Source organism: Molothrus aeneus, chromosome 2 (assembly GCF_037042795.1).
Source record: "Molothrus aeneus isolate 106 chromosome 2, BPBGC_Maene_1.0, whole genome shotgun sequence".
Lineage (NCBI taxonomy): Eukaryota > Metazoa > Chordata > Aves > Passeriformes > Icteridae > Molothrus > Molothrus aeneus.
The window spans coordinates 66,754,230-66,773,564 of NC_089647.1; the positions used below are offsets into that span (position 1 = coordinate 66,754,230).

The window sequence follows — 19,335 nt, forward strand, 5'->3', positions numbered from 1 at the left end:
AATGTGAAGAATTTGATTTATTCTGGAACATACTTGTTTATATTGAATGTGTGAAGTTGTTTTTTCTTCTGTACTCCACAGACAGACGGAACACAGGTCACTAAGAGCAGACAGAGCAGCAAGCTGATGGGTTTACACTTGCCCCATAATAAACACAACTCCAAAGAACATTCAGAGGGGCGCACAAAACAAACAAAAGCAGGGAGGAGGACAAGCAGGCAAGCAAGCACACTGAGAGTGGACATTTCACTGCATACTGCTTTAAAACCCACTAAAGCAATATCCATGAATCCCACAAAAACAGGAACCCTACCAGCTTTGGTACATCCTTCTGTCCTTTGACATCATTTCTACCTGGGCAAGTGGGGTGAACCCAAGGGCCTTTATGGTATCACAGCACTTGCTGAAGCCTCCCAATCACCCCCTGCCACTGGACTGGCATGTAAGCCCTGTGCCATCCATCTACTAGGAACATTAACACAGGAAGGTTTTAAAATTGTGCCCTCCTTGAAATAAAATGAAGAAGATGTTTGCAAAGAGCTCTTCCTACATTTTGCAGCTTTGCTTCACAGTAACTGGCGATGATCCACTATAACATGAGCTACATTGATGCACATCAACTTTGTAACTCAAATTCAGTAGACTACTTTGAACACTTTAAACTATATCATTAAACATCAGAAAAGGTATTTTCTATTCTTATATTTAAACACCGTGATTTATTAAAAAAAAAAAATTAAAAAAACTGCAGCTTTCCCACCACCCTCTGAGCCCCAAGATAAAAAAAAGCAATTGCAAAACTCAACTTCAGATCTTGCCTAGCCCCACATACCCCCCAGTCATGACATAAAGAGGGAAAGAAACCTGAAAAGCACTGCTACTAGACTTCATCAATAAAACAGAATATTATATAATACACAATAAAATGCTTCATACCTGGAGTTGAAAAAACGAAAAGGGTTAACAGCTGACCTGGCACAGCCCCACATGCTCTCTCTGGAAATTGAACACAGACAATTAGGAATTTTAAGTTACCCCAAATAATCGAAGGGGACTTAGACAAGCTTGAGGAACACTTACTGCAAAGTTAAGTAAGGCACATAGCCTCAGTGTGGAAGACACTTTAGGATTTTCCCATTCACTCAAAACTCTCCTCAAACTGAATTTGCTCTGCAGATGCCCCATCTAATGATAAGTAATTAATTAGGAGCTCTGTGATTGATTTTCATGGCAGCAAAGTCAAAGCTTAAGGACCCACATGTCACTCAGTGGTAATTCTGGATCATGATCTATCATTTTTTTATTAAAAAAATCATCAGCAACAAAGAAGTAAACTCTAATGAGAATCTACAGCAGGCAGACATTGCATGAAATGGCTGCAGTGAATGTCTGCTCCCAGAATTCTGCTGCATCAGTAATATTATTTCCACACAAAACCAAAAAACTTAGGCTTTAACATTTTTACTTAGAACTGGGACTCCGGGGAAAATATACAATCTTCTAAAATACCATTTTGAATAATGAACAACACCAATATACAGTGCCATAGCTGTACAAACTCCTGTGCTGGTTGAGATTTGGATTACGTGAAATGTTCCTTTTCACTGACAAATTCTGATCTACTGCAGGTGCTCAAATAAGAAGCTCCATACAGATGGCTTTCGGAAAAAGTTCCACCAAGTTAGGGGAAAAAAAAAAGAAAAACCTGCAGAAAGCCAAGAACATGAATAAGCCCCTTTGGTCCTTCTATTTGTGATTCAGACCTCAAATGTACTGTGAAAGCAGTCTGAGGCCAATGCCCAAGAAACTAGCAAAAATATTAGAATAACAATATGAATAATAAAAAGCTCTAGCACACTAGCAGTTGAATGTATTTGTACTGAATATGTTTTGAATCTTTTATAATGCTCAATTAAAATATCCAGGTTGGCATAGGAACTGATGAAAGTGAAAAGGAAATTTTCAGAAAAACTTTGCTTCATTTATATAATTGCATTTTACACTGGCCCTTGGAAACCTACTAACAATCCATTTTCTCTCAAAATTTTGCACTGAATGTTTTGAACCTGTCACACTTCCCTGCTTCAAGTCTACAGTAAATAATGGCTTTCTTTACTGTTTTTGCCATTTGTTAGATGCTAAATTTCTGATAATGACACAAATATGGTATGCAGATGACAAAATGATGTACAGAATTTTTGAAGTGTAAGTTATTAGCTCTATCACTGCCTAACAATTTTGGTTTTTTCCCACACTCCATGTAGAGTCTTTTCCTTCTCAGAAATATGTATCACCTACTGTCTCACTGTATCAAATAGGTACAAATTTTATTTTACAGCTGTGTCAGTACCTAATCAAAGAGCACTGTGACAAAATCTCCCCTGCCCAATCAGCCCTCAAATGAAAGCAACATGCACTGGAAAAATGGTTACTGGAAACCATTAAGACCAGTGGTTCTCTTCCATGTCAATTAATTTGCAATCATCTCTGTGCCTCATTGGAAAATCATTTATTTGCACAGGTGACATAAACATCAATTTATTACCTGGAAGTCATAACACTAAATTTTGGACAGTCCTTTTCATAAAGTTCCCTTTTTAACAACTAAGCAACAGGGCAGACCAAAATACAGTTGCTGAGGTTAAGTATTTGCATGCTGAATTTTTGACAGTGGGAAATTTAGCAGGCATCTAAAACTCTGTTTAGAACCTACAGTATCCAGGCACTGAAGCAAAAGACAGTCAGGTATCATCCAACAACCTCACTGACACCTTAAAGTTATTGTGCTCCTTTCTGTTTGGTGTGAGAAGCAAACGGCTGTGGCCTCCCACCCTGCCTCTTCTCCAATCCAGAAACTATGGAGAGAAATACCTAGTCCTTGCCTCTGGAACTTGAAGCTTATCTGTGCTATGAAAATGGCTAAAACACATCTCAGACCATGTTATCAGCATAAAAAGGATCTGTAACAGTCACTTCCCAATCCAAAATGCAAGTGTAGAATAAAGAAGACGAAAAGGACCACTCCTGAGTATCTTTTGCACACAAATGTAGATATTTGGCTTCCTGAGTTAGTGCTCTAACACCAGGTTTTTATGCCAGAGGTGGGTGGCTGCACCACTGCTGGCTGTCACAGTTTCACACAGAGAGATGGTCAATGGGAAGAGGACGGCACACTCTGGGTGTTACAGCAGGCAAAAATAGGTAAGCTCAGAATTTGATCTCTTTATTTCCACACTGGAAAGTTGGGAATGTGAGCTGCTCTTTTTTTTTTTTTTTTTTCCAAACTACTTTAATGAACTATTACAGTTCAGAAGCCCAAGCTCCAAAGAGAGCAGAAACAACTCACAGCCAAGTACCCACCCAGGATGTAAGCGGAGACATCTCTAGGAAGGTGATTGCTCTGCCCATTGAACTTCAAAGCCTTTAACTCTTTGTTGACTATACTGTGGGAGTGTTAATGCCTGCCTTGTGCAGGTGCTCTGCCACAGTGATGGAGCCAATCACCTATTTCAGAAGCTCACAACACCTCCATCAGACCTTCCCCAAAGCAGAAAAAGCTGCATCTTGTCTCAAGTGCCTGTGCTGCTGTGGCTCATCTTGGTCCTGGGTACCTGCAGTGCTTCATGTGTGTTGCAAGCATTTGGGGATAGTTGAACCTCTATGTGATGCAATATATTGGCAAGGATGTACCTGTTACAGAATTGCATGTACTTGTAGTTCCTCTCAAGCAAAAGGAGAACCACCTTCTGTTATTCTGCCTATAGGAATGGCAAAAGATCTCAGAAATCATGTGGTGATACAGACAGCCGAGCAGTTCTGAAGTGGAAAAATGGAGTGCAAAAGGAATCAACCTGTTCAGCTTGGTAAATAATTTTCAGCAAACAATTTATTATACAACATTACTCTATTATTGTGCTTTTGAAACTTTTATGACTGAGATTTTGGTCATTATTATAGTTCCTCCTGTGAACTTATTTATCAATGGTTTGACTCTTTGGCCCTGACAAGCAACTGATTATAGAAACAGCAGTGCTCATCAGTTCTTAAGAGAAAAACCATGGTGACTTCTATGTCTATCTGACAGCACTGCGTGTCCCTGATTTATCATGCATTATCCCAGCACTATGCTAAATATTGTACTTTTCATTCAAATAATTGAGGTACATATTTTGACAAGACTGGGACTGCTGACTTTTAATGAGTACATAAACCAAGTATTTCTTTTACAGCCTGATGTCAGCTTCTGGTGATTTCCAGGTTAATTTATTTTTCAGGCTCTGTTTGCAGTGCTGGGCTTTTCAGCCAGCAGCAGATCCTGTCCACAGGCCTTAAGGTGAGCACTTTCTAGGGCAGCCTCTGGCCCCAGTGCCTGCCAGCCTGCTCCATGCCCCCCTGAGCTAGCAACACAGGCTAGACAAGAGAGCTCTGGCAGTTGCTGCCTCCTCTGATCCACCCTGGTCTCTTCCTTATTTTCTGCCTGCCTCAGCTTTCATATTTCCTTGCACTGCTTTATCCTCTGGCAACTCAGTATATTTCGCAAGGATAAAAAAAAATATGACCCAGAACCTCATGCTTGACACATTTTGGTCACTGCTCTAATGATGGAGGTGCAGAGTTTGACTCTGAAACCTGTGACTGTGATTACTCCAGGATTAGATACTATAATATCAGCCATTGTGTGCTGCTTTACTCCTTGTTTTAGCCTTCAATTCCTTTATTTTGACTAGAGTAATTTCATATGTGTGGCGGCTGTGAGGTCCAAGTATCCTTTCTGTGATGTATTCAGAATAGTAATGCTCATGTTCTAAGTCACATACACATGGACAGTGGCACCTCCTTGGCACACAGGCTCAACACAAAAAAACCCTCTCTTCATATCCATCATCCAAGAGCTTCCATTCCCTCCTCTTTTATCTCCAGCATAAAAAGAACTTGCTGTGAGAAATGAGGTTATGGTGAAATCACTACTAGTCAAAGAGGATTTAACTAATAGATGGGGAAACCTACCACAATCTTTTCCCATTATGCAGGAGAAAGGAAAATGGCAGGACAAAAAAAAGTAGGTTAATTTTTTTTATTCCTGTATTTACATGCTCATTCAATTATGCCTTGCCAACAGTGTTCCCCTCTTAATAGTTCCCTCCTTTTACATGCAGTTTACATACCCGTGACCTACACAACTTTTGTGTAGGTTTTGCATGCATTGACCTGAACACTCAGGACAATATTTCCATAAATCAGTGTAAGCACTGCTATTAAGATTTAATTGTGCCGCATGTACGTCTGTCAAAATCACAGGAACTGCCTTATGGAAAAGGAAAGATAAAAACTTATCTAATCTAGATAATGAAACAAGAAGTAATTTTGGCTCAAGTGACAACAGAGGACAATGCTCTTTCTTTTTCTTATCAGTAAGTCAAAGTAGCAGTTCGCTGAGGAAGTTTTATTGTGGCTTTTCCTGGCAGTGTTCTGCTATCCAATCCACACCTCTGAGTATTTGTTATAGCTCTAAATTTCTTCAGGCACACAGCTCTGTCCTTGCTTTCTGTGCTGATTTAGAAAGACAAAACATAAAAAGCTGAATAACGAATCACTGGGGAAAGAGATGCCAAACAGGTGTACAAACTGCTAACTGGGTCGTAGTAACTCATAATGTTATTTATAATTCATTCTTTGGAGTCATGCTCTTCAAGCAATTACAGAATGCCTGCCTCACTATCTGTAAAATGCATTTCACATATCTAGCAACTAATGACTTGAGCTTCACTCTGGAGCAACACATTTTAGTGGATTAAGCACGGGAGCAAGAGGCAGATGTACCTGATCCCAACTCATTCTCTCCTTGGCTGCATGGCCTTGAGCAAGTCACTAACCTGTGGATAATTATAATATTTAAACACACAGGGGACCTGTACAATTTAATTAGTTAATGTTTGCAAAGCACTCCAAAGACAAAAATGCTTTATGAATGATAATCACACGCTATTGTTTCATGGCATTTTATTCCAGAGCATGTTTGTGTAAACATGTTTAGAAATGTAAAATTCCAGTAATGGCAAAGTTTGACAACTACCTTAAAATGACTGGCACTTCTCAGACTGAAATTTAAATTAATTAACAAATTTAACTTATGCTAAGAAGACATTTATATGTGAATTAAATATAGACACTAAACTGAAGCTGGGAAACAAGATCTTTTAAAGTTTCTTTGTGACAGATAAAGGAAGTGAAAAAGACATACAGAAGGTATCAATGAACCAATACGTGTAACTCTTTCACTGCAAGATAATGGTGCCCCAAATAGCCGAAGTGTTGAGTTACTTTTCTTTTCTTTAGCATCCAGACTTCTGTTAGTTTCAGGACTAATCATTAGACCAAACAAAGTTCATGGCAAACAGAAATGAGATTTTGGACTTTAAGAGAACCAGGATTCCTTAGTTCTTCAAGCTTATTATGTAATTAATTTAAATATTTTTCTCAAAAGGAAAAAATTACTCCTAGCAATGGTATGGTAAAAGCTCTGGAATGACCCACTCAACAGTCACGGAAACTTATTTTGACAGAGGAGACAGGAAGTTATGATTTTATGTAGATCAAGGTAAAAGCACTGTTATTTTCAAATTAGCTTTCTTCAGGGAACAACTGACAATACCCCAATCTCCTGATACACTTCCATTTAAGCAACACAGCCCTTTCAAAGCAGGAAGTGATGTTAATTTCTCTGTAGAAGCTGGTTTTGATTTACAGTTGCCATTCACCTGGCCATTGTTTCCAATGATCTTTGGCTGATGGGGAATCCTATTATTCTGGCAAAAGGCCTTGGGACATATAATAGAAAATTTTCATACCAAAAAATCCTAGTGCATGCACAAGATGGCATCCTTTGATTTTACTGCCCTTTTGTCAAACATCACATATTTTAAAAAAGGAACCTTTTTAGAACAATATGGGTTTATTGGATTATTGAAACCCCAGGTTCATACTTAGTGCCTAAAGAGCAATTCCCAAAGGTATATAGGTCTTTCAAGCTCTTGAAGTCCTTAATAAGGGCTTCAGGCCAATTCATTTTTATAAACAAACAGATGTTTCTGAGTATTCAGATTTTGGTAGGAATAGCTTTATAAAAGGTCATATAAACCCACTGTAGAAGAAGTCAGTACTTCTTCAACAAGCTGTCTGAACTGCATGTAGGGAAGGCACGTGGGTAGGAGAAATCACACCTGTAGTAGTTGGGGCAAGTCAAATTTAGATGTACTAAGTTCAGCTTCTTCTCAAGCCACAAACTTCCAGCACAGCCTTAGAAAATAACATAGAAGGGGTTTCCTCATAAATAACTTCAGCAATGTAAAGTTTTATCACTCTCTAAACCATTTGTCCAGGTTTATTTACAGCTGCTGGGGAAGACAGATACCTTCTGAAAGGTAGATGAGCATAACTGATAACATGATTAGACCCAGAAATATCTCTCCACTAAAGAAATCCAAAATACTTGAGCCTAACTTTTAGATATTTTGCATTGTGAGAGAGGAACTTTGCTGCAAGGTAATGTCCAAATTGGACAGCCCAGCACTACCAGAGGGTGCCTAAGATAGCTGAGACACAGCCCACTGCCAGCTCAGCAGTGCCCTTGGCTCAGTAGCCAGCGTCCAACCCAGCAACAGTTTTCACTGCAGAAACCTCTTCTTTTCTGCCACAGGATACTTACTTGAGACTGCTGACAAAAAATAAAACAAAACTAGAACAGAAACATCCCTGAAATAATGACACAGCGGGGGCACCAACCATAACAGATGCCTTGCAGGGCTCTATGTCACTACTGTCTTTCGCTTACGTATCTGCACAAATGGCTCTCAATACTTGTAGCAAGTCAGTTCAGTTTGTAGAACAACTCTGGAGGAGGCCAAGGAGAAGTCTCACCATGTTACAGCCTGTGGGGACGTCAGAGGCCCATAGACAGTTCTTTCTGAGTGTGTGGTCCAATCTCCCTGCAATTCCAGCAACTATGTAACCTTCTGCTCTAAAGTCTTGCTGCAATGGAAAAATGCATCCCACACTTGGGTACTCTTCATGAGACAAGTAAAATTGAAATTCATATATTCCCACAACTTCACTTCGAACCAATTAGTGTTCTCCAGTGGAAAAAAAAAATCCTTTATTGAGGAATTCTGGATGAGCACTAGCCAATTCTCCATATGTAAAATCACCACGCAGTGTGATTTTGTGTGCCAGTTTTAAAATGAGCACGGGCAGATGTACCAGAGAAGAGGGAAGCAAAGTTCACACAAACACTACTGAAACACTCTCGCTTATGTTTTTTGGAGACTCAGGAAAAAGTATTTTGTCTGTAAGTGGAAGGAAAAAATGAGGTGAAAGTTCCCTATAATGAATAGCTCAACAGTAGTAATGATTGCAACCGAAGCAGGAACACAAACTAAAACAAAGAGTAGAAAATGAACAACTGATGGCAATAAAGATACAAACTTCTAAAGAGGTAAAAATAAACCACAGAAGTTGATTTACAAAGAAGAAGAGGAGGGAGAAAAAAAGAGATTTAGGAAAAATAAATCAGATTTGAAAAGTATGTACTAATTTAAGAGAGTACATTGGTATGGTGGCTATGCTGTCTGTCTGTTGTGGAGTCTCCTTTTTGCTTCTGCAAATACTGCTTTGCAGTATTCAAAACTAACTCTTACTGTACTGCAGTAATAGATGCCAGAGAAGTTAAAAATAAAGTAAGATGATCACATTAACACCAATGTATCAATCACATAAAGTAGCCAAAGAGAACAGGGGTAGAGTCCCTCATCTCATTTTCATACAAGGACTCCGAGGCACCCAGCTCAGCCTAAAGAGGAATTCATGTTAAAAGTCAGAGCAGTCACATACAAATGACAAATCCCATCTCTGTGAATTAACTGCAGCTATAACTACAAGTAGACAGGATTTTCTCTCTGAAATTTCTGTCTCTCTCTTACTCCAGAAAAACAATACGCTATCTGAAGCATCATCAGTTTATATGCACAGTTCCTCTTTTCCTTGACATTTAAAAGAAAAAATGGTTCCATCAAAGGAGTTTCCTCCACTTACAACACCTAAGGAGAAAAGAAGTCTAGAGAGAAAGAGCAATTTCTGCACCTTTGGATTTTTACCAACATACTGGTCAAAAGTTCATGCTAAAAATCACCCTCTGCCTCTCCTGCTTCTGCAAGTAGGAGATCTTAAATTATGCATATTCAGGGAGGGAAAGCTTAATGCTGTAAAATAATATACTTTATCACACAAGTGTGCAGGAAATAAGGAGATGAATGCTCTCTTCAGGGTTTGCATTAGTAAGTGCCAAGAAGATGGCTCCTGAGGCCATCCTGCATCAGTTCTGCCTAGGGATGGAAAGGCTGCCAGGCTGAGGGAATAGCATGCTGCCTCTGTGAGGGACCCTAAAAAGTTTTACTGGTCTTCAAGGGGTTGACTAATGCCTTCTCCTCCCTTGGCTTCATAAAGATTTCTGGAGTGTATCTGAAACTTGGTGCTGAATGTATGATGCTATTCTTGCTGTGTAATAAGCATCGGTGGTGTCAGGCATATAGAGGCAAATCTGCTCTTTGTTAGATGTTACATGTCAAAATGAGTTTGTAAAACACGCCACAGAAAGGATGAAATGCTGCTTACAATGCAAAGCCCACTGAAATCTACATAATGTTGCAATATTTATTATCAGCCAGAGCGTATTATCTGAGATTAATAAACAATTCTTAGTCCATATTTTGTAAGACATAACAACAGGAAGAAATTTCACTGAAGTACCCTGCTTGAAATAATGACTTTATTTATCTATAATTTTACATTATTGATTGGGTTTGTTGAACTGAAGGAGAACTATGAACTCATTCCAAAAGAACTACTGAGAAAGAAGTCTGGAAGCTCAGCCAACATAAAGCTTGCAGCAAGAAGGCAATTTTCCTGAGAAAAAATAGTCATACTTGGTCACTTTACAAATATGCAAGCAAACTACATTCTGTTTGTGCAAATAAGAACTAATGCCAAACACGTGGCTCTTAGTGTTTCCTTGTCACAATTTTTATTCGTAAGAATTTTGTTCCTATAAGCCTACAGTGGACCCAAAACAAAGCAGCAACATAGGTGGATGCCACCCAGTTTAAGAGGACATGAAAAGCAAAGCCTTCAAATAGGCATTCCAAACCGCCCTGTGACCCAGCTAGGTAAGCACCATTTCCAAAGCAACAAGCTTAAAAATGGCTGTATTAAAACAACAGTTATTCCCCAAAAACGGACAAGCTGATTTCCCTGTGGTTAAAAGGTGGCAGACTGAGATGCAAGGGAAGATGCAGGAGCATTCAGTACAGTGCTGCCACTCCCAGTTTCTGGCCCAGCAGCTCCCCAGTCAGGGACTGCCGTGGCCTCACCTGGCACCAGGGATGCGCAGCGCTGACCTGTGTCTCAGGCAGCTGCTGCACCACCCCTGGGCCATGGAGAGGAACGGGAGCTCACAGCCTGGAGTCTTTCTCTGCCCCTGAATTAGCTCCAACAGGGCAGAGGGATTGCTGCCTGAGCGTGCCAAGCACTACCCAGCCCTATGAAGGGCATGAGGTAACTGGCTGGGATGCAGATAGCCACACAGGCAAGATCAGTCCTGAGCCCCACAGACTGCACACAGGGAAAGGCAGGAGGCAAGGGAAGGAAGGCAAGGCACTGAGGCAATCCTTCACAGCCCCACATGCTGTGTGAGGAGCTCTAGAGCATCAACCCAAAGCAAATGCCTACCACCAGATTCTGAAAGTCCCAGAGTCTGAACTCCCTTCCTGCTCTTAGAGAATAGGTGGCAGTAGGCAAATATATACACACACACACACATATATATATATTCATAATCCTTATGCAGAATAATTTAAAACATGTCTGAAAAACAAGCAGGAAAATATCAGCTGTTGTCTCACACCTGCTAGCAAGTAAGCAAGCACCTCCAATTTGTATTTTGTTTAACAAGACAAGACAGTACAACAGCAATTGGTACTGAAGAAAAGGAGGCTCCCATCACTTTGGAAGTACTGAGGTGCAGTTCCCAGCCACTCTCTGCAAGAAGTTATTTTCTGGGCAACTATTCACCAGAAAGAGCTTACAATCTCACTTAGAAAACAATGCACTCTGTGGGACAGTCATCCAGACTCGAGGGCCAGCCTGCCTCCCTCAGGCACTAAGCTTTGACCTACACTTCACTGACTGCTGAAGAGTCTTTCTATGCATGTCCCTACGCTGCCCGGTTATTCAGCAGAACAGTAGGTGCCTTTCCATGTCCTCAGAGGAAATTCCTGTCTGCTAAGTTTAGATGCTGAAATTGAGCACACAGGATCTCCCTCTGGAAGGCTTCAGAGGCACTTTCCTCTCTGCAACAAGGCTATGTAGAATGAGAGCTTCTTTTTCAGTGGACTCTTTTGCTAAACATCTAATATTAAGGTACATATTAAATGCCTAAAATCAAAATAGAGCCTGCCCTGTAGAGCACAATATTGCAGACCAAGTAAGAAATAGACTGAGTGCAGTTAGCATGAAGTGCCAACATTCCTTTTCAACTCAGCAGCTGTATGTGTGGTGTCCGTGACTGAGAATGAAGTAAAGATGACAAATTGCAGATCACAGTCAAATTAGATTTTCCTAATGGGGCTTTTGAAATAAACTAACAGATTACTGTTTAAATAAAACCTGTAACAAGAAGGAGTTGATGTTGTATTATTAAATTTCTTAATTTGATTCTTAAGCTCCAGAGCCAGTCAAGTAATAGTCAACATATTTACCTTCACAAACTGTGGAATGCATTGTACGAAAGCTAAAAAAGCTTCCCATGGTTTGACCAATTCTCTAAGTGTTCAAGCAATATCCATCACGGAGAACAGTATCTGCCTGCCAGTCATATATTAAAATTATCTGCTAGTGCTCCATACTTCCTTTGTTCAGTAATTAGACAGTGCAAAATCATTTACTGCAAAATCACGATGCATTGTTTTATTTTTCTGGCTTAGTATGTGTGCTATAAATTGAGAAAAAATACTTAGCACTTCAGGGCCTGCTGTTGTGACTAGAAAATTGAAAATACATATGGGACCTGTCTATCAAGCAATAGCCTCACTGGCAAAGAAACCCTCCCCTCCTTTATCACTGTTAGAAAGGGAGCCTGCTAATCACAGAACCAACACCTTGTCTTGCCTTGCTCACAAACACCTCTCTCTCTGCTTAAGGAGAATATCAGTTTGAGATTCACAGTTATGGTGCCTGGCTGACAGAGGAGGTAGTACATGTCTGGCAAAAAAAAACCCCAAAAAACCCAAAGGCAGTACCTCCCCAAACATGACTTAGCTCTTTTAGCTGCTGATGTCCAGGAAAACAAAGTAAAACATTTTTAGATACCATATTAAGACATTTAAAATGCATCTATAATAACTTATACAATAGCAATGTCTAATGGCCTTCATTACAACCATTTTTACTTCATAATGCCCAGAATGCCCATATTTTGAACTTCTCAGATAAAGTAACATGTTTTGTGGGTCTAGCACAGGCTTCAGTGCCTGGAGGCTCTAGTTCTATTTCCAGCTCTGCTTCAGACCAACAGGGTGACCTTTACGCATAACCTCATTTTCCTCACCTATAAAATTGGGATATTAATACTTATTTACCTCACAGTTGGTTCCCTTCCAGCTGCTACAGTGACTGACCAACCTCATGCATCTACAGAATTACAAATGTTCATGATAAACTGCTTCCTTCTTTTCAAACAAGCAGTGCAGGTACTAAATTAAGAAAATATTTGTCCACCCAGTTAGCAAAAGTACACAGAAAAATAACCTCAGTGGAAAATTGTTCGAAGCCCCTCAAGTAATTTCCTTCAATGACACTGTCCTTCAGGAGAAATGCTACTAGTTCCTATCTGACAGCAACTAGAATCAACTTCTTGATGCTGCTTTCAGTCAAGGAAAAAATACACGGTTTTTGAGTGGTAATCTAACCCGGTCTCTCTTTGGAGAGGATATAAACCCACTGCATGCTTTCCAAGTACATCAAGGAGAAGAAACAACTTCAATATGAAACTCAATAATCAGGGCAGAGAGAAAGAAAGGAAAAGATGGTGAGAGAGACAAGAGATACAGTCATCTCTCCCAAAAAAGGGAATAAAGCTCCAGGGAAAGGTGCTGGCAGGTATGCTGCCTGCAGGCAGGAGGACAGCCCTGCAGCAGCGGTGCCTCTGTCGGCCTGGGAACGCCTCAGCAACACTCATCTTGTCTGGGAACGCGATACTTACTCTTGTACTGCTCTGGCTATGGAGAGCGCTGTAGATCCAGTTTCATTAACGCTATCTAAGGTCACATTTGGCAGGTCGTCATCATCACTGTCACTTTTAATTTGTCTGGGAGATAGGCCTCGGGGGTCCATTTGTGCTGGAAAGAGACATATAATGGATTAATATGAGTGTGCTGAAATTAATCTTGTCCCAGAACAACATCAGGGTGCACAACACGTCTGCCTGCTCCGGCTGGAGAGCACCGCTTGTGCCGAGCTTCCCAAATCAGCTGATAGGTGGGCAAAGCCACCCAGTGGTGCCATAGCTGGATGTGAGCACTTCCAGGGGCATGCAGGTCTGTGAATTCACAGAGGCTACACCAATGCACTCAGCAGGACCTTAAAACCACTTCTAAGACTGCATCCAACAAAATCCCAGTTTACTCTCATGTAACTTATGCTGCCTGACTTCAGAAAGCGAAGGGAAAGGGAAGAAGGGAAAGGATTACATCTGCTTTGAACAACACAGAACACTCAAGAGTACATTTGACAGCAAAATTTCAGGAGCAATCTCTGATTCTGAACGTTCATTGTGAAGTATCAGGATGGAACCCATGTCACTCCACTCAATGAAAATTTAGGCATCTAAAACCCCAGTCCTGATTTCTGACATAATTCAACACCACTGTCAGCCTCTGAAGGATCCTTCACTCCACACTACGTGTAACCTCACACAGGCAACCAACATTCAGGTGACCAGTATCAGTGGGGCGAACACATTTTTTTGAAAAGTCACCCAGTTTCAGGTCTTACAAATATCTGAAGATCAGGAATTGCAGGATTGTTTTACCTGTCCACAGCTTACAGTATCCATACTGCATGACAGTGGAGTAAGTGCCCAGGTGCTGGCAGCAACAGCTGCAGGAACTTGTATGAGGAGCAGCCAGGGCTGCCCCGTGGCAGACACAGTGCTGGGCATAGCTGAGCCCTGCGGACAGTGTGGGTGTCTCAGGGAAAACAGGTTTAAGAAAAGGTAAAAAAACTGGCCAGGAAAAAAGTGTGAGAATCACTTTACACTGAGGGTGGCAGCGCACAAGAACAGGCTACACAGGGAGATTGCGGAGCCTCCCTCCCTGGAGACATTCAAAACCCACCTGGATGTGTTCCTGTCACCTGCTCCTGGTGACCCTGGCTTGTTGGGGGTGTTGGACTGGTTGATCTCCAGAAGTCACTTCCAATACTAACAGTTCTGGGATCATGTGAAACAGCTCTGCAGATACCAATGTGCAAGGAGATGGAGGGGAGAAGGTTCTTCATAATGGGGCAGTCCCTGGAGGAGACTGCCCTGATGGGATCTACTGTCTACAGGGAACCAACAATGGAGCAAGGGAACTGTGTGAGGAGAAAGAGCAGCAGAGAGGAACAATTATAGACTAAACAAAGCCCCCAGTCCCCATCCCCCTGGGATGGGGCGGGGGAGAAGAGCTGGGAATCAAGGAGGGGAGTCCTGGAAAAGGGGGATGGGGACTGTGGTTCTCACCATCCAAATCTACTTTTAATTAGCAATAAATTACCTTTCCCTGTGCTGAGTCCTATTTGCCTGTAAAGGTAATTGGTAAGTAATCTCCCTGCCTTTATTTTGAGCCTTGAGCTCTTGCACTTTATCTTCTCCCCTGTCCTGTGGAGGAGGAGGAGGAGTGAGAACAGCTGGGTGTGCACCAGGCAGATGGCCACCAGAGTTAGCTTTTCTGCCAAAAACATACAGGGAAGGAGAGTAGAACAGAAAGGCAGGTGACCTGCCTTCCCTCTTACGATGATTGCTGTCCTTCAAAGGGCAAGAAAGCAGAATTCAGCAGGATAGGGGGAGGGAACCAAGAGATGGGTATAGAGGGGAAACACGGGGCACAACTGTGACTTGGGACTGCTGAGAGGAACTGGGGCTTGTTTGTGCCATAGATGTGGAGAAAGAGACATTTCTCCTTACTCAATAAATACCACACAGGATTAGTAGGTGCTGAGAGGCACCCAAAGCAGCTGGGGAAGAGAGTTAAACTGGAGAGAGGTCTGAATCTGCAAGGAAGGCATAGGAAGGGGAAAGACAGGCAGAGATTTGAGTAAAAATGTGTTTATTTTGTCTGCTCTGGTGAAATAGGGGAATTCATGGTTATTTATTTAAAGAGCTAACTGTTGCAGTTTGTTAGCTTATGCTCTCCTGTATTGCAGAGGGGACAGGACACTTTCTTCTGCAACATGATTCTTGAGAAGGGATTTATTCCTACTCAACTCTGGCTAACCACAAATCTAGACAATAGGTATCACAGGCTCCCTTTAGAGACCATGAACAGTTCAGTGGGCCCACAGCTAGGGAGCAGCTCCAAAAGTCATAGTTAAATCTGCCATTATGCTATCTTTCTTATGGTACAGTGTTTACTGACTCTACAAAAGGAACTGAGTTACAATGAAAAATGGGAGGGCTGCAGATACTTCAGGAGCTGTGCAGCCATAACATTAGGACTGATGAATAGCTAGGCTCTTGAAAAGAAAGCACTCCACAAATGAGTGATGAATCCAGGGAAAGCTGGTCCTAAATTTTAATTTATGTCTTAGCTGCAAACCACCTGTGAGTAAAAGAACACTGATTGTAAACTAACTTTCAGCTGTGCTTTTTATGTTACAGAATTTCATAAGGAAAATACTGTTAAATACATTCAGTAAGCTGATGGAACAACTCCTTCTGGAACCACATTTAAAGTGCATTTACAGTGGCACAGTACTTCTTCTATTACCTTTCTACAGGTACAGGTTAGGTGCCTCAGTAATGCTGGCTATGTTTGGACTGCTTATTATTTCTTCATGGATGGCAAACACTTTTTGCTTATCAAAACAAAGGCTGTTGACAGTGAACCTACATCAGACAAACACGACTTAGAAGCTGTTGGAAACATTCAATTGTTTTAGGCAGAATGAGCACCTTTCTGACCATGCTTCTTAAAATCACAACTTACACATGATGATATTCAATGTGTAACCTCAACCTGAGCACTAGGGATAATCTAGTACTTTATTTAAAAGCAACTGAACCACCTAGTCAGCTGATTTAGCCCCAGAAAACTATTTTGAAAGAAGTGCCATTCCTGCCTTGCTCCCTAATGTTTCTTCTTAAAAGAATGGTTTATTACTATGTATTTCATTAATTCTAAATCTAGAAAAGATTATATTCTTTTCATAGAATCACAGAAAGGCGTAGGTTTGTAGGGACCTTAAAAAGATGATCTAGTTCCAGTCCCCCTGCCATGGGCAGAGATGCCATCCACTAGACCCAGTTGCTCAGAGCCTCATCCAACCTGGCCTTAAATACTTCCAGGGATGGGGCATCCACAGCTTCTCTGGGCACCCTGCTCCACTGCCTTACTACCTTCTGAGAAAAGCTTTTATTTCCCCCTTAAAGTGAATTTCATTACAAAAAGTTATGCTTGTATCTGCCCAATATTTAAATGTGCTACAAGTGATGCACTTGTGAGAGCTAGCTATTTGTCCACAGAACTAAAAATTGTAACAAAAAAGCTATGTATGTTAACTGAGGTTTAATGTGACTTGCACTACAGCAAAGGTGTTAAGTAAGTAGCTCAGAAACTAAACCTAACTTGAAATGATGGAAGTTGTTACATAGCTGAGTCTGTAATACAGTTCTTAAACGTGAATTCTGATCACTTAAGCGTGAATACACCTACATAAAAAGAGATGGTATAAATGTGTATGAACAATCTTACATACTTTCGTTCTTTGTAAGACATGTTGTTTCATTATTACTGCAGATTGCTGGCTCTCAAGATATTAATGAGACTCCTATGACATCTGGTATTGATTTTAGATTACTACAGGCATGTGCCAGGATCAAAGCTCTCAATTACCTTCTCCTTGTTTCTGCTTGGTAAGTCCTACTCTGTACACTTCTAGCACAGACACAAAGTTGCGAGCAGCATTTTACTTTTTCACCCAGGGACAATTTACTGTACTCACTGGGTACAGCTGGCCGCATCAGGCACCAGTGCTTGAGCATATAATGAGGTGCTGCCACACATAAGTATGGAGAGGACAAAAGGTGAGGAATGGAAATGTATTAGTGGGTAAATTCAAAGGCAGGTATTTCAAGCACTGCTATATATTTGCAGAAAACCTAACTAAAGATTGTAAGTAAATAAAACAATGCTCTTGGGATTATTCCCTTACTTTTTATGTCAGTCCACATATACATCCTTTTTTGTCTCTCTCTTTGTTTGCCACATCCTTCCAGCTCGCAGCCGTGGGTGGCCGAGGCACTGGGGAGCCGAGGTGACTGACCAGGAGGCTGAGTCTTGCTGCTGCCAGCTGGTGCAAACTGGCCTGTTTTCTCATCAGCATGGCTGCAGCTGCTAGGGGAAAACAGCCTTTAAAGCAAGTCTCCTCCCTGAAATGAGCCATGTGAATAACCAACTGGCCAAAAGCCTAACAGATATCTCCTCCTCACCACTCTCTGCAGTGTGCAAACTGCAGCACAGGACTGTTACACATCAGGAGTTCATGACTCCTACTTATGTCAACAGCTCTGATTTTGTCTTGGACATCTAAGAACAACTGTCAAACTCCTGGCACCAAGGTTTATGAATACCAGCCTCAGTTCATAAGGACTGAATTAGAAGTAATTACTGGCCTAATGAACATCAAACAGGAGAGGATGAAGAGATGCAGGCAAGAGATAGTTTAGCAAATGAGATAAAAAAGGTGGAGGATAAGTGAGTAACAGAATGCAACTGGCAAGCAAGGTGGAAGAAAGCCCACAAAAAGCCAATGCATTTTAACCTCCCTTCATGCTTTACCTTGCTCTAACAACCAAACTCTTCCTTGAACTCAGGACCATGGGTCCAGAAGGGACTTGTCTGGGTCACTGAATCAAGTCCTCCCAAACACAGTCAGACACATTAATTAATAAACCTTAACTGGTTTTCTTGCCCTTGCTATGCCTCTTGAAAGGCAAGATTTGTCCAACAGAGCTATCTGGTGGTTTTGTGAAGTGTGAATGAGGTTAAGGCGAGGCAAGCAAAAAGAAACCAGTCAGAGACTGCTGCTTTCATGGGACAAAGGTGCCATTGAATGAATGCACAGGAGGTACAGAAGCAAGCTGTTAGCTCTCCATGCTGAATAGACTGGTGAGCCAGAGGAGTTAAGAACGTCTGCAAGTGCTGAAGGCTGCAAGCAGCCACGTTGCTTCCCATCCTTGTTAGCCTCAAGAAACAATGATCCTTTTTTGCTAAGAAAAGTAGAAAGAATTGCTCATGATACACACAAATACATGCAATCACTTCTCAATGCCCCTTTGCCAAACTGTACCAAAAAGGAGCTTCCCTCTGGGCACTACAGAGAGCAAATTCACTTCCTGCACTTGCTTTAAGTGAAGATGTGCAAATAGATCACACATAAAGCACATAACAGCCAGTAAATACTACACAACTTAAGTCTGTCATCATTAATATTGTATCTGCCAGCTGCCAGTTGCCAGTAGGAAAAAGCCTGATCTGGATCAGATATAAGCTTGCTTCTATTTCTGTCAAACTGAACAGTTTGGGGCTTTAAAATTTATTCTGGCTGTGGGGTCAGACAATACCTGATCCTGCTTCTGAGGACAAAATTGCCTGTTCTACAATGCTGGAAGAGATTTAAACTTGCATAGGAGCTTTTTAATGAGCACTGCATACATTTGTGCTTTCTGGCACACGGCTGCATTGGTTTTGACATGGTACAGGATTAGCCATGTCACAGAAGCACAATCTCTGGGAAGGATCCAGCTTGTCGGTTGCTAAGGGCAGATGAACCCCTTGGAACAGGATCAAGCCTCCACCTCCCCAGGGGAATAACCTGAGCCCACAGCCACACTATCAGGGGACTTTTTTCCCTCTTCATTCCCTAAACTGGTGCTCCTGCCCGCCTACATTCTGGAAACTCCTGGGAAGGAAGGGATTGTGGACTTAAATCACTGCAGGCTGACAAGAGCCCAGCATCCCTCCTCCCCCT

The 19,335-nt window shown here is 41.5% G+C and overlaps 1 protein-coding gene across 1 annotated transcript in view; it reads right to left on the reverse strand.

Moving 5' to 3' along the window:
• KLF12 (KLF transcription factor 12) overlaps window positions 1-19,335 on the reverse strand; it is a 228,388-nt gene that overhangs the window by 59,278 nt on the left and 149,775 nt on the right. Inside the window, exons 5-6 of the mRNA XM_066545072.1 lie at window positions 13,310-13,445; window positions 937-996 (exon numbers count right to left, since the gene is read on the reverse strand). Of these exons, the coding sequence (XP_066401169.1) occupies window positions 937-996; window positions 13,310-13,445 (196 nt within the window). The remainder of the gene's footprint in view (window positions 1-936; window positions 997-13,309; window positions 13,446-19,335) is intronic.